At 30.9% G+C, this 15,319-nt stretch overlaps 3 protein-coding genes across 3 annotated transcripts; all 3 read right to left on the bottom strand.

Annotated features, from left to right (window-relative positions):
• Window positions 1-2,147: 2,147 nt before the first annotated feature.
• Window positions 2,148-2,655, bottom strand: HELRODRAFT_177368 (hypothetical protein; the record flags this gene model as incomplete). The annotated part of the gene is made up of 2 exons (XM_009025570.1): window positions 2,148-2,311; window positions 2,403-2,655. 2 exons carry the CDS (start codon window positions 2,653-2,655, stop codon window positions 2,148-2,150), a joined length of 417 nt encoding a protein of 138 aa, XP_009023818.1.
• A 1,683-nt stretch (window positions 2,656-4,338) lies between these two features.
• HELRODRAFT_177369 (hypothetical protein) lies at window positions 4,339-6,593 on the bottom strand (the record flags this gene model as incomplete). The annotated part of the gene is made up of 7 exons (XM_009025571.1): window positions 4,339-4,666; window positions 4,952-5,081; window positions 5,196-5,315; window positions 5,372-5,506; window positions 5,571-5,810; window positions 6,036-6,176; window positions 6,251-6,593. The coding sequence occupies 7 exons, from the start codon at window positions 6,591-6,593 to the stop codon at window positions 4,339-4,341; spliced, it is 1,437 nt and encodes a 478-aa protein (XP_009023819.1).
• Window positions 6,594-8,681: 2,088 nt separating this feature from the next.
• Window positions 8,682-10,565, bottom strand: HELRODRAFT_177370 (hypothetical protein; the record flags this gene model as incomplete). Its single annotated transcript, XM_009025572.1, has 6 exons — window positions 8,682-8,824; window positions 8,976-9,095; window positions 9,418-9,627; window positions 9,830-9,962; window positions 10,178-10,287; window positions 10,436-10,565. 6 exons carry the CDS (start codon window positions 10,563-10,565, stop codon window positions 8,682-8,684), a joined length of 846 nt encoding a protein of 281 aa, XP_009023820.1.
• Between the last annotated feature and the right edge of the window lie 4,754 nt (window positions 10,566-15,319).

The raw sequence follows: 15,319 nt of genomic DNA on the forward strand, positions 1-15,319 counted from the left end.
ATTTAAATAATTTTTCCAATAGTTTTCTTATTGCAAGATTCGTAACTCAAAAATCATCAACTAGTTAACTTTCTCTACGGTACGTCTTGCTACAACTTTTATTTCTATTTCACGAAATTGTTAAAAAAAATCGGTTTTATGAGAGAAATTATTGTCAAATAAAACTGAGAATATTATTATTATTATTAATATTATTATTATTATCATTGTTGTTGTTGTTGTTGTTGTTTTCGTTGTCGGCATCGATGTTTATGAATCCATCTTTAAAAATGTCCAACACGTTTGGAAGGTTTTCTTCATTTTGAACTCTTTCTGTTGGCTTGAAGCTTATGAGAAAAATTAATATGATCGTAATTATAAAAGTTGTACGATTACTACTGCTGCTACTGCTACTGCTACTACTACTACTACTACTACTACTACTACTACTACTACTACTACTACTACTACTACTACTACTACTACTACTACTACTACTACTACTACTGCAACTACAACTGCTACTGTTGCTGCTAAAAAATGTGATAATTAAAAAAAACAAAATTAATTCTACGTAATAGCGACTAACCAATTAAAGTTAAGCTCTTTTTTAACGAGGTAGATGGCGGCTATGGTGATGGTGGCGAGAATTAGACAAGCAGCAAGAGACACGCCAACACCGATGCCAGCTTTCTGACCACTTGTTAATCCTTTTAATTTTTTAAAAATTACAAATATTTTGAAAATTTATAATCTGTGATAAATTGTGGATTGTGGACATTCGGTGGTGTAATGGTTTAAATACATGACACAGATGTTGCAGTCATAGGTGTGTGTTACGTCGATACACATGTGCTGAGTGTGTATGTTGTTTACAACTCCGAGAAATATTAAAGTATAGTTTGTAGTAAAATCTTCATGGAACAAAATTGGGTGTATAGAATTGTCATTAGAGCTGTTTATTTTAAATATGTTATTAAATGTGTATATATGGCTGTATGTATTTGTAAGTAATTAATAATGGTTGTGGAACTGCAGTAGAAACCTTGAGATTTGACAACTTCTGCAGTTTGAACTGTATTCAACGGTGGGTCTTGTAATATGTTCTCTAAATATCGATCAAGAAGATGATGTTTTGTTTTATTTAGAAATTAATCCAAATTTTCTGTTAATAAATTAGGCTATATTTTAAATAATTCAAAATACAGTGAAGAAATTATTTAAAAGTTCAAATTTGATAAGATAAAAAAGGTAGTAAAATATTTTTAAATAATATAGCACTTGAATTAGAAAAAGTTTAAGGAAAAAAGGAACTGCAGAGTAAAAAGATTTTACAACAGCGCCATGCCTTCCATGCAGACGACTGTGAAGTTTCCTCGGCAGGCTAAGTTCCTCCAAAAATTTTTCCTCTCCGCTGAACTTGCACTATCGACGACCAAGCAATCGTTCGTGTGGAAATGTAATGTTGGTGCCCCGTTCAGCCAGTTCCAATACATCAGTTCTTTGTCTTTTTAGTTGCACATTTCGTGATTAATAAAGTTGAAAATTTATATATTACCATCATAGCATTTTCTAAACAAATTGTTTCGGTTTTATGAAACTTGAAATAAATAAATAATTCAATAAGAGGTTTTACATTTAAAATTTGTTTGTTTAGCTATTTTAATTCTCTAGCAAAACAACTTTGTTAAGTTATGGAGTTTATGTTGAATAATTTATATAAAAATTTATCTTTTTAATTCAATTCATCAACTTTACAAGTCTTTAGGATATCTTAAAACGCTTTCACCAACCTGAACGAGCCCAGAAAAATCTGTCTCCAGCCAATCCTACCCAATAATCTCCAGCAGCCAGGGACCGAATCCATGAAGCATCCAAATTTTCATTAGAAACATCCTTCAAAATCTCATCCAGCACGGCTAACGTTCCATTGCGGTTGATGCATTCGTTCTGAGCATTGTACCACGTCATGTTTCTCCTACCATCTCCCAGCTTGAAGAAACACTCGCTGCTGTTTTTGCTCTTTTTTAAACAAGAACTGAAGTCTGTGAAATTTCAGGAGAAATATGTTTCTCATTTGCTTTTCCTAAATGTTATATTAATATATTTTACTTTATATATATGTTTTTATTCCAGCCAAAAATTTAGTAAAACATTGAAACAAATGACTAACTGTTTATTTGACAGAGAGCTTTGGTTTTATTTGCTCCGGCAGAAGTTGCATAGAGCTGGAATGAAAATCTGGATGAAGAGTTTACGCTTAGGTATCCGACATCTTCTGAATCAAATGGATTCGTTGGGTCTGACTGGAGGTTTTCCGTGTTGAAACTTTCTGTCGATGTTTTCATTATTTTATTTTTGAAAAACATTTTTTTAATTACAAAATACAAAAAATACTTTCATCAATAGTGCAAATTTCTCACTTTTTTCATCGCCAATCCAACTCCAGCCATTCAAAATTTTTGTATTCAACAGAATGTATTTGTAACTCAAGTCGTATTCCACTAAAAATTCATCCAACAAAGTTTTGACCGATAAATCGAAAATTTCAATCATCCAACCATGCATATTGTGCATTAGGCATGTTGTGTTAGCGCCATCTACGGTGTGCAATTTTGGATTATCCGTATATAGGCAGTATTTGTTGTTGCAGTATTTCGAGATGTTGTTCGACATGCTTATAACATTATTTGCCCGGTTTTGGAAAATTGTTAAGGTGATAAACAACTGGGTTAGGATTAGTTTGTCTAGCATTTTAAAGTTTGTCGTGTATTATTAACAAAAATTTTATAAAAAGAACGTTGAATATTATTTTCTTTTAAAACATTTTAATTTTAATTAATTTGATTTGACTTGTGATTTTTATGTAACATCTTACAATTTCCTATTTTATCAAAATTAAATACTTCAAATTATCTGAATCATTAATTTTTAATTCTAGACCTCCAAATTAGTTGAGTCTTATTGTTGATTGTAACAATTACGATTTTATATACATAATATTATACAACAGTTTCAAATCTATAAGCAACAGCACCGAATTTGATTGTAATAAGAGCAGGCAGACATAAAACATCTTAAATTAAATACTTCAAATTATCTGAATCATTAATTTTTAATTCTAGACCTCCAAAGTTAAGTCATATTGTTGATTGTAACAATTACGATTTTATATACATAATATTATACAACAGTTTCAAATCTATGAGCAACAACACTAAATTTGATTGTAATAAGAACAAGCAAGCATACAATGTATTTTTCTTTAATAAAAAGCATCATGAATATTCAATAACTTTGTGACTGAGCCTAACAATGACAACGGCTTATGAAGACGCTAGTAAAAAGCGTAAATTTTGATAGTTTGGAAAATTTCGGCTCTTCTTCAGTGATTATAATATGGCAATGTTTTTCTTTGTGATTAATTTTTTTATTATTTTAAAACAAAATTATAAATTATTCTTTCTCTATTTTGTAATATGCAAAATTATTCTGACGGAAATGACGTTCTTTTCAATGGTTTAATGAGTCACTGAATGTATTTTACGCTGAGTTTCTTCTAATCCCAATTTTGAAACAAGTATATAAATATAACTGCTTTAGCTCATTCCTTCATTAAATATATATATATCTTGAATAATGATATATAGATTTGGATAGATGATAAAAGATCTAATGTTCAAATGCGAACAATCCTTCTCTATGTCACTCTAAATATACTGAGTTATATTTTGTAATAACCTTGAATTTGTTATAATAATATCTTTATGAATAGACTATTTAAAAGTTGGATACATCAGCAATGTAACTAAAATGAAAAAATTTACGAAAATCATTTTTTTAGAAATTATAATAGAAATTTTATCAAATATTTTAAATATATTTTGTTTCTCTTTAATTATTTTAGAAAAAAAGCTTTAGAACATTACTGACTGCATATATTTTATTTTTCAACCAGCAAAAATTTACGGTATGGTTTTATCATGAAAAGTATAATAATTTTTCAATCCGAAAAAGTCAATTTAATTATTGTACAACTAAAGATATAATTGATTAAACAAATTTAATTCTTTCAATTATTAATATATGGATATAATATATAAATCTAACTCTAGAACAATTGACAAAGCAATAACAATTGTGAAAGCAATAAAAAACCACTTAGAGTCGCCATCTATGTTTAAAACAAAGCGATATTATAAAATATTAAAAGATTCAGGCTCTAACTAATACCTAAAATGGCTTTATTTACAAATAACATATCTAAAAGTACGAAAATAATCGTAATAATATTTATAATAACAATAATAAACTCATTTGTATAGCGCGCTAGACATAGTACATAGTTTAGTTAGACATTTATTCTCTGCTGTTACTATGGATACCATAAACTTCAACATTGTCATAGTTTTTTCTGCTTTCGTTGCTGTTGCTGAAGCTGCTGCTACTGTTGTTGTTGTTGGTGGTGGTTTTACTATTTTTGTCGTTGTTGTGGAAATCGAGGTCGGCATACACCAGCATGTTGTTGTTTGTTGATGCGTCGTTGTTGTTGTTGCTGCTTGTTGAGGCATGTATGGTTGCCGATCTGGTTATGTTGTTGTTAGTGTTGTTGTTGCTGTTGTTTATGTTGATGTTGTTGATGGCCGTTGCATACAAGATTTTATTTTCGCTTGAGGTTTTTTTAAAACTGTTGAAAAATTTAGAAAAATAAAATAATGTTTGTATAAGAACATTTTCGCGGTTTTAGTCACATATTACAGAACAAGTACAAACAGTAACTTAGCTAACTTTTTTTCAAAAATAATTTTTAAATGTCTAGCAAACATTTTGTTTTTGTGTTAAAATACAAAACTGTCCTCAAATTACATGCGTTTAAAAATTTTTATAATAAAAACAATGGAAATGTTGTTTCTAAAAAAACTTAAATACAACAATTGCTAGGACTAATTATTAGCCAAATTAATTCAACTACCACATTTTTTTCTTCCTCCACAAGCAGACAACCAGCACAACTACAGCCACCGACAACAACACAAACAACGACACTCCAACTCCAATTCCGATGGCCATAGAGTTGATGTTTTGTTGTTCACCCAGTTTTGCTGGCGTGATTTAGGATTTAAAGGATTTATGTAATATTTTAATTTTGAATAATGTATGACTTCGATCTAAATACAAAATATTTGATAAAGGTTGGTTACGAAAGTATGACATACTGCTGAAGCCGGGGTCCTTGGTGATGTTAACGTTAATTATTGCTGATGTTGTGCTAGGTGTCGTATAATTCCCAGATACAATAAGTGATTTTCCGGTGTTCAGAGATATATTTGGGTTTTCTGGAACAAATTAATAATACGTTATTTTTTGATGAATCAGGTTTTGTGGAAAATACCTTTCATGCACACAACAACGTATGAATATCTTGGACAATTCAGGTTCACCCAAACTTTCAGGTTGTAGATGACGGGGCATGAAAAACTCAAATTGAGATTTCTATCTCTCCATTGAGAGAAATTAACAAAACTGTCTGCAGACGCATTAACCAAATTAACTTTATTAAATTGACATTCGTATAAGAACATGTAACAAACTTGAGTGATCCCACATAAATTGTCCTCGGGCCAATCCAATCAAGTATTTATCAGCCACTAATGATTGCACCCACGTTTTATTGTAGCTATTCAAATCCATACCATCAAACACTGCCAATGTGCCATTCAACTTGATGCATTCATTTTGAGCTTCGTGCCAATACATTGGCTCTCTCAAAATTGGCAAATAACAAAAGTTTTTATACTGTAGACTCTCGCTCGTTTTGCAATTAGTCGTTTCTGTGCATGAGTTTATTAAAAAACAAATGAACAAATTATGAACTAACATTAGTTTTCATTCTATTACAATGATAGTTCTAGTTAAAAAATTGAAAAGATGCCAGTTTGGTTGTTTTAAAAACTAATAAATGTTTTTTTATTTAAACTTTTAAATTACTTTTTAAAATACTTTAAATTTTCTTGAATAATTATATATTTGCCTGAAAAATATGAAACAACACAAACTTAAAATTTGACAAATTGCTCTGTCACAAGTGTTTTCGTTTCCAGCACCCAAATATTCAACTTCGTCAGAATTTGGGCTTTTTAACATGTAAGAAACACTCCTAGTTTCATATTGATTTGTAATTGACGTCTGATTCAAAACTGAAACAATTTCAGTAACAATTTGAATATAATTGACAAAATTTATTGACTTTCGTGAAATAAACTGAACAAACGTGGCTGGTTGTTGATCCACATCCATCCTTGCGTGTTTCTTCTCATATTCAATGGAATATTTTTATCTTTAAAATTGTAAATATCGATAAATCGTTCCGTCAAATTTTGAAGCTCAGCATCGTACACCTCCAACAACCAAACACTCATGTTCCAGCCTGTACAAACACCTCTCATCTCATCAACACTTGTGTAGGAAGTTGATGTTCCATTGGAGTACAAGCAGTACCTATCGTTACATAATGACTTTAATTCTTTTCCATCACTTAACTCTGCATGTACATCAAACAAATTAAAACCGAAAATTAAAAAAATTAATTTCATGATATTTGATAAGAGAAACATTTTACAAAATTTCAAATTGAACAAGGAAGTGCTACAGATGTAACTAACATTCCCAACAGTTATATATCTCAAATGCCGATAACTATCTCACTTCATCAGCAAATCAAGAACGTGAGAAAGTTTACTTGAGAAACAAAGAAGCTCCATGCGCAAGCAGGCTATACAATGAATTCTATTTATATTCAGGAAAATTCAACTGTATGAAGGTTGGAAAATTTGTTTTAACGTGTTGTTCCTATTTATAACGAATGTTTACTGTCATTTCATGAATTTTAACTAAGCTCACATATTCTTAAAATTGAAGATTCTTGAAATCACGATTCAAAAATATAGTATGTGTCTCATAAATTAATAATATAATTGACAAAATTATTTGACTTTCGTGAAATAAACTGAACAAACGTGGCTGGTTGTTGATCCACATCCATCCTTGCGTGTTTCTTCTCATATTTATTTATTTATCTTTAAAATTGTATTTATCGATAAATCGTTCCACCAAATTTTGATGCTCAGCATCGTACACCTCCAACAACCAAACACCCATGTTCCACACTCCTCTCATCGCTTCAACACTTGTGTAGTAAGCTGGAGTTCCATCGGAGTACAAGCAGTACTATCGCTACATAATGACTTCAATTCTTTTCCATTTAGCTTCGCATTCACAGTTAACAAATTATAACTTAAAATAGTAGAAAATAGCTTCATAATATTTGGTTTCCTAAACATTTTAAAAATGTTCAATTCAAACAAAACATTGGGACATATGTTATTAACGCTCCTATATTTTTCTTTGTAATGATATGTTAAGTATCTCAATCGTTATCACGTTAAAACAATCGAGCCTAACTAAAAGCAGTCTGACAATGCGGCTGTTTAAACTCAGCAGCGAAAATTTTTATAATTAGCGCTTAAAAAGTGACGGGAAATTTTTTTAACGTAAGAATTGCTTCTAATTATATACAAATTTTTATTATTGTAATGTATATTATGGAATTGTGACATAAATTATAGAAATATTCAAAATTGGTTTATTTGTTCTTACTTTTCTCACTGAATAACTCAGAAGTATCACTAACTCCCACACACATCAATACACACAAACACACACACACACACACACACAAACACACACACACTCCTAGCACACTTTAATATGAGCTGGGATTCTCTTTTTTCTTTCAAACCCAGTTAGTGCTACAATGGCTCATAAAGTGAAAGCTCTGCCTAGTAAAGATCAACATAACATTTGTTTCAAATATTTGTAAAGTGTGCAAGTTCGTTTACAAAGTTAAATATCATTCAAAAAAGTGTTCCTCATAGGTAAATTTACAGTTTACTGTTTATATTTCAGCCATCTTGTAATCATTTTCAATAGGCTATTTCTGATTTCAATAGTCTTTTATTGATTTGCTCTATTGGTTTGTTCGTGAATGATCACACATTAAGAGTACAAATCATACGTTTTACATATTATCACAACCGATTGAACAAATTTACAATGTTTGAAAAAATGCAAAAACAAACTTCTGTTTTTAAAAAATAATATTCAATAATAAATATGTACAGATGAGTTCAAAAGTTAGAAATTATAAAGATTATTCCAAAAAATATTCAAGGAAATATAATTAAAGTTCGCAAAATTGTTTATCTGTGTTTCATTAAAACTTGTTTCACTGTTTAAATATCATAATCCAAAATATTATCATATTCGACATCCGTGTTTTTGTCATCGTGATTGTTGTCACAGATGTTAATGTTGTTGTTTTAGCGTTTGTTGCCGTTGTTGTTGTTTTTGCTGTTTTTGTGAAAATCAAGTTCTGCATACACTAGCTCGTCGGTGCTCTGTGAAATTGCGTACCTCGTATTGGTTCTGTTGTTGTTGTTTCTGCTGCTGCTTTTGACGACTGTTGCATATACCACTTTGCCTTCCTCTTGTTCATACTTAAAACTATGAATGTTGTAAAAATTTTGAGAAGTAGTACGTTTAAAAGTGCTTCTCAAAAATTCAAAAAAAAAAATTTTAACTACACAATTCAACAACTCCAATATTTTAATTCGTAGCAGTAAAATTAAAGTTGTATATCTCCATTATCCGAAACATTGTACCAACCATCCTATTTTATTTTTCCACAAGTAGACCACAACAGCTGCAGTAGCCACCAACACCAGAACCACAAACAGCGACAAACCGACACCGACTCCTATAGCAACTGCCTTGTTTTGTGGTCTGACTGATTTTACAGAAGCCAAAAACGTATTTTAAGATAATTTTTCAGATGAAACTTAAATGATTTTTTTTAAATTCAGAAAAATGATTAATTTTAAAATACAATAAATAATTATTATGAAAAAATTTGAGAAATTGTTTCTGTGAAAACAAACCGCTAGAATTCCTCTTCACCCCATCAGTAGATGCAACCGTCGAATCAAATTTGAAAGAACTTTTCGTGACAGAAGCAGTGTTAGGAACGTTTGTCGACATCATTGTCATCGTGGTTTTGGCTGGTGTTTTTTTTTTGTTAAAATAATTTTTATTCAGTTTTAAACTTAATTATTTATTTAGTTGTTTTCGACATACTTTTCATGCAAACGATAACGTATTGTTTCTTTTGACATTCCAAATTCAACCAATATTTCATATTGCTATTCAAGTCGGTGTAAATAAGAAAAATACAAGAATAAGAAAAATTAGGACACCTACCTAGCCACTGAGAGAATTTTACAAAACTGTCTGTTGTGGGGTTGATGAATTTACAATTCAAACATTTAAGAATCATTCTGCAAAAATAAAATAAATAACGAACTCGAGTGATCCCAAACATACTGGCCTCTCGACAATCCAACCCAGTATTTACCAGCCACAGTCCTAAATTATTAGAAGAATTAAATTCCGCCCCATCAAATACCGCCAACGTGCTATTCAATTTGATGCATTCATTATTAGCTTCGTACCAAGTCAAATTCCCTCTCTTTATTGCCCAGTAGCAAATGTTTTTATACCTTAGGCTTCTGTTTTTTTCACAGTCGAGTGATGCTGTTGTGGTGAATAATTTTAAATTTAGAAGTTTAAAATTTGTTACTTAAAACAATTACGCATTTTAAAGCGGAGAAATTGAACAGTTAATTTGCAATCAAATGATAAAATTGAACAGAACATCGATAAGGTTGAGAGCTATATTGCCGTGCAACTGAAATCGTTTTTAATAAAAATACATTTCGTAGAAATAATTACTAACCGACATTTTGGCAGATTGCATTATTGCTCTGAGCGTTTGAAGATTCAACATAATAATAAAATGTACTCTGAGGTGCTTGATTATAAACCAAATATGAAACTTGTGGTAGTAAAGCTTCGTTTTGGATTGAAGCCTGTCTTGAGGTTGGAACTTTCAATTGATAAAAATAAGCTGCAATAAATAATATATTTCAATGATATGTTAACAAGCAAGCTCAACATACATGGCTGGTTATTAATCCACGTCCAATCTCCAGCCTTTCTTCTCATGTTTAGAGCGATATATTTTAATAAATAAATCCTTCCATCAAATTTTGAAGCTCAGCATCGTACACCTCCAACAACCAACCCCTATATTCCAGCCTGAACAAACTCCTCTCATCTCATCAACACTTGAGTAAGAAGCTGGATTTCCATCGGAGTACAAGCAGTATCTACCGTTACATAACCACTTCAAGTCTTTTCCATTTATTTGCATACAACATAAAATGATTAAAAATGTTATCATGTTGCTAATCAACATCACAAACATTATCAAGTTTTACAAATATAAACTAGGAAGTAATGTTCTCGCCTGTAACTACTTAATGACGATCTTCATTCGTACTCTTGCTGAAGATCTTATTTAGAGTTAATTGCGTGAAGTAATTGCGTTGTAAGCGGGGTTCAAGTGCCGGTTTGAGGTTATAAATGTCGAAATCGACCAGGCAAACAATGACAGCTGGGAAGGTGATCATTTGTTATAATAGTTACTCATTCATTTATTCACTCACTCATTCTTTTATTAATTAATTAATTAATTCATTCATTCGTTCGTTCGTTCGTTCGTTCGTTTATTTATTTATTTACATGCTTTTATTAGGAAAAATGGCTCAGTTAATATGGCATTATGGTATAATTATGGTATGTAATAGCATTTTCTATTATAAAATAATTTTCCGTATCGAAATTCTTCATTAAAATCTTTATTCAAATTTTAAATATGGAGTTTTGGGAGAAAATTGGCTCTTAATGAATAAAATGAGAATTTTTAGAAACGTTTGAAACGTTGAAACACTTAATTTACGGTAGGAACAATGCATATTTCAGTCACTCAGCATTAAGTTATGTGTACAATTTTAATTAATTGCGTCTGAGTAGTTTATGTTCAATCACAACACAAGTTAATGTTTTAAAATTTTAATAAAGGAATTCAAAACTTTCCATGGAATTTTTATACATATTTTGCAATTATTATAAGTATACTTATAGATTTATAAATTAATTCGACTTAAAATCATTAAAACGCAGTTCAATTCTCTATAAAATTCAAAATAAATAATAAGTTTTTCCACATCAGTAACAAATATAAACGATCGATGAAACATCTAAATGGCGTAGAACGGGGGTGGGCAAACTATGGGCCACGGGCCGCACGCTCGGGTTGAAAAATTTGCTATTTATGTACATATGCGGCCCTTCAAAGGTAAAATAGATCTCAATGCGGCCCTCACAGCAAAAAGTTTGCCCATTACTGGCGTAGAATGTTGCCCATTAATGACTTAATGACTTAATCCCACCAGAGCTTTTTCAAGATTTAAGGGTTTTTTACGAATCTAAAAAACATTTTTGTCATAATTAACACACTATTATTTTTAATTAATTTAATAATTATTATTAGTTGTTGTTGTTATAGTGGAAGAAGTAATAGTAGTAGTAGTAGTTGTAGTTGTAGTAGTAGTAGTAGTAGCAACAGCAGCAGCAGCAGTAGTAGGTCGATAACGAATTATATATAGCTATCCGTGGATTTACTACTCTCTTCTCATAGACACACGTTTCATCTGTAGCAATAAATAAATAAATAAAATTATCATTAGTAACATTTCAACAAAAAATAACAACAAAACCAAAAGAAAGAAAAATATATTTGATTTAAAAAAATTATAATATATAAAAAAACGCGTCGATATGTTTAATGAAAACAAACAAAACCGTCATTTGACGTCATTTCGATATTTTCTGAATAAAAATTTCTCGTATTCATCGAACCAACAATATACATTTTTTTTGAATTTTTTAAAGTTTAAAGAATGTTTTAAATGAAATGTAATGAAATATGCATACGTACATAGGAATTAACCATTAACCAAGTATAAATTGGAAAACCGCGGGTCGCAAAATGCTGATAAATGCATGCATTTTATTATATCTGGCCCATCTGAAAGGTCACGTCTAAAATTGTACTATTATTTTACAAAACAAATATAAGTTTTTTAATTCAATTTTTTATTTAAATTTTGTTTTTTTTAAAATTTATTATTTGAATTAATGACCTTATATTGCTAGCTCAATGGGAGGATAAAGTCGTGTATGTGTGTGTGTGTGTGTGTGTGTGTGTGTGTGTGTGTGTGCATGTTTGTATAGCTTTATGTGGTTGAACGTGTGATATTCTATAAAAGTAAATTTTCGAATGCGATTATAAGAATGAGATTCTTCTCTATTTACAATAAAATGAGCAAAGCGCTTGCTTTTTTGTTATCAAGCACACATTAAACTTTTAATAACTTCTCAAGTTTAGATCCCGAATTCAAACACAATATCTAATATACATGCATGAATATTCAAATATTTAGCCTAAAATTTTCATGTAATGCTGGTCAGAAAAAATGAAAAAATTATTTTTTTTTTAAATTGAAATAAAATTTAAGTCGCGATTCATTTTTTTAAGGACAAGTAGAGGCTGTTATAAACTTACCTGTCGGCATGCCTGTGCGACCCGAGTGTAATAAGGACGATGAGTACTGCTACATTTACCTCACTCTGGGTAAGACGGACACAATTAACCATCTCGCCGATGCCGACGCTTTCTGCAAGAAAAAATTCAAATCAAGCTTCGTCCTTGAGCCGTACAATGAAAAAATGCATATTAAAACGAAGGAGTTTATAAAGAAGCAAAAAAACATACGACAAACATCCTTTCCTCTTAATATGGAGTTCCATACAAATCCAACAACCTTTCATAACTTGGAGGCCTTCAAAAAACCAGGTCGATTAAGATAAATTTACTGCAAGCATAGATCTGCTAAATATTAAAAGAATTCTACTTGACTGAAATCTTTTTTTTATAATTTTTAATTGCAATAAACTAATGCAATTTTTAAAAAAATTACAGAGCCCATTACGCATGCGAAATACGAAAGTTACAAAAATGAACCGTACGCCTACATGGCCATCAAGTTTACCGACAAAAGCTGGCAGATGGTGTCTGAAGACCACACGGAGCAGCACAGAATCCTTTGCAGATTGCCTCAAACTGCTGAAGATTGCTCGAAACCATTTAAAAGAAGGAAGAGAGGGCTCTCAAAAATTAGATTATATGATATAGAAACCCAATTGGCAAAGCAATTAATAATTAACAAAAGAGTTACAAATGAGAAATTTTCAGAACTTTTTAATAAGATTCGTGATATGATAGATAAGACAGTCAACGCTATGGTTTATAATTTAGCGCGTAAACCTAATGTGTTTGCGGGTCTAAGCGACGATGATTGGAAGGAGTATGGTGTAAATTACGTTAATTTCAATAGAGCCTTGCCTGATTTTAATCTCAGCTATATTATAATAGATGCGTTTTGGTCCAAATATTCAAAATTAGATGAGAAATTATTGGAGAATCTCTTAAAAACTGAAGAGAACAATCAGACGATTTTGAAGAAAGGTGAATTGAAACACTTTGGAATTAACGAGTCACTGACTCCAATGTATTTTGAGGCCGTGAAGGAAATCGCTTATTTGAATAAAAAAGAAATTTTCTTCAAAAGACTCATCACCAAAAGAGGATTCATTGATGATGCAATTAAAAATGTTTTAGACAAAGTTAAAAGCACTTTAATGAGCGGCGGTGTAGATATTTCGAAATTTTGTCTAATAATAAAACTTTTAGGAGAACCAGACGTAACAAATTCAACCCTGAGCACATTGGAAATAACGAGTGAACTTTTTGAAATTCTAAATAATGTTTATATTAAAATTAGGGGGTTTTTCGCTAAAGCGGACGAAGTGAAAGTTAAAGTAGCTGCTGTTTGTGATAAGATAAACTTAATAATTACCCCTCTGCTGGCGTTAAACTGGACTTCAGTTTTGAAAGGCGATTTTTGGACTAACGTTAAGAAAATGGTAGGCGATGACGGATGGAGAGGAATTTTCAGATTGATTTACGACAAAAGAAATGATTTATTTAAATTACTATTAAACAATACTGTGTTAAAGATGTACGGCATAGATATCAATGATTTGGATATCATCAAAAATGTCATTTCCAATTTAGAAAATGGAATAAAAAATCAAACGTTTAACGTGAATACATTAATATCTACAGTTAAAAAATTGAAAAATTTTGATTGGGCCAGACTCTTGGGAGATATAGACACTAAAGCGTTGATGGAAAATTTCAAAAAACTGAACATAAAAAAATTAGGAGTTATGATTGCAACATCCGGAAAATCAGTGATATTAAATATTACAGGTGAACTGCTGTCCAAGTACGGTCTAGATCCCAAAGATTTCAATCGGTACATTGAGGCTTTCAATACTATGAAAGAAAATCTCACCAACATGGAAATGAATTTTACCTCTCTTATTAGCACAGTGGCTAGAGGATTTAAAAAAAAAATATTTAATGCTCTATTAAGTGGTAAACTGAACGTTCATTTGGCAAAATTTGGTGACGTTATTCAAAAAGGCGGGTTGAATTATACTAGACTCAATCTTGATCCATCCAATATCAGAAATGACGAGTTGGCAAGCATAGGAATGGAGAGAGCCGAATGGGACCAAATATCGAACCGAATCAACGAAGAAGGAGACGATGTGAGAGGTGACATAAAACAGGACAAGGTGGTACATCGTGACAACGTAGGTAGCGATTGCATGGTTATATATTATGGGGTCACCTCGTGGTACGAAGCTCAGTCATTCTGCGTTAAAAAAGGCGGACGTATGATGGTTTTTAAGGAAGACCAAGATTTTGCTCTTTTGGACAAGCCTGAGTTGGGAAATGTTGCCGATTTGTCTTCCATGTGGACTGGAGCTACAAGAAATTATTGGACTTGGAAAAAAAATGGTTAAATAGTTTTTATTTTTCTAAAATTATTTGGTCTAAAATACACAAATCGTGTATATTTTTATATGTATCTATATATTTGGTATATTTATAGTTAAAACAAAAATTTTATTTTCAGCAATTAACATTCTACGTTTAGATCGTTCCCATTCTTTCATAAAAAGTGGAATAAAAAACTATTATTTCTCGTATATCAGAAATTTTGCTGAATAAAAAAAATTGATTGGCCCAAGATGAGAATAATAAATTTTTATCTCAATTATTAGATAAAATTAAAATAGTTTCGTGCTGGATAGCCTAAATATAAAACAAAATTTAATGAAATATATTTTAAAATTGGAAATAAGGATCGGCAGTTGTATGGACTACCTTCTCGGCGCTCACCACCTA

Source organism: Helobdella robusta, assembly GCF_000326865.2.
Source record: "Helobdella robusta unplaced genomic scaffold HELROscaffold_42, whole genome shotgun sequence".
NCBI lineage: Eukaryota > Metazoa > Annelida > Clitellata > Rhynchobdellida > Glossiphoniidae > Helobdella > Helobdella robusta.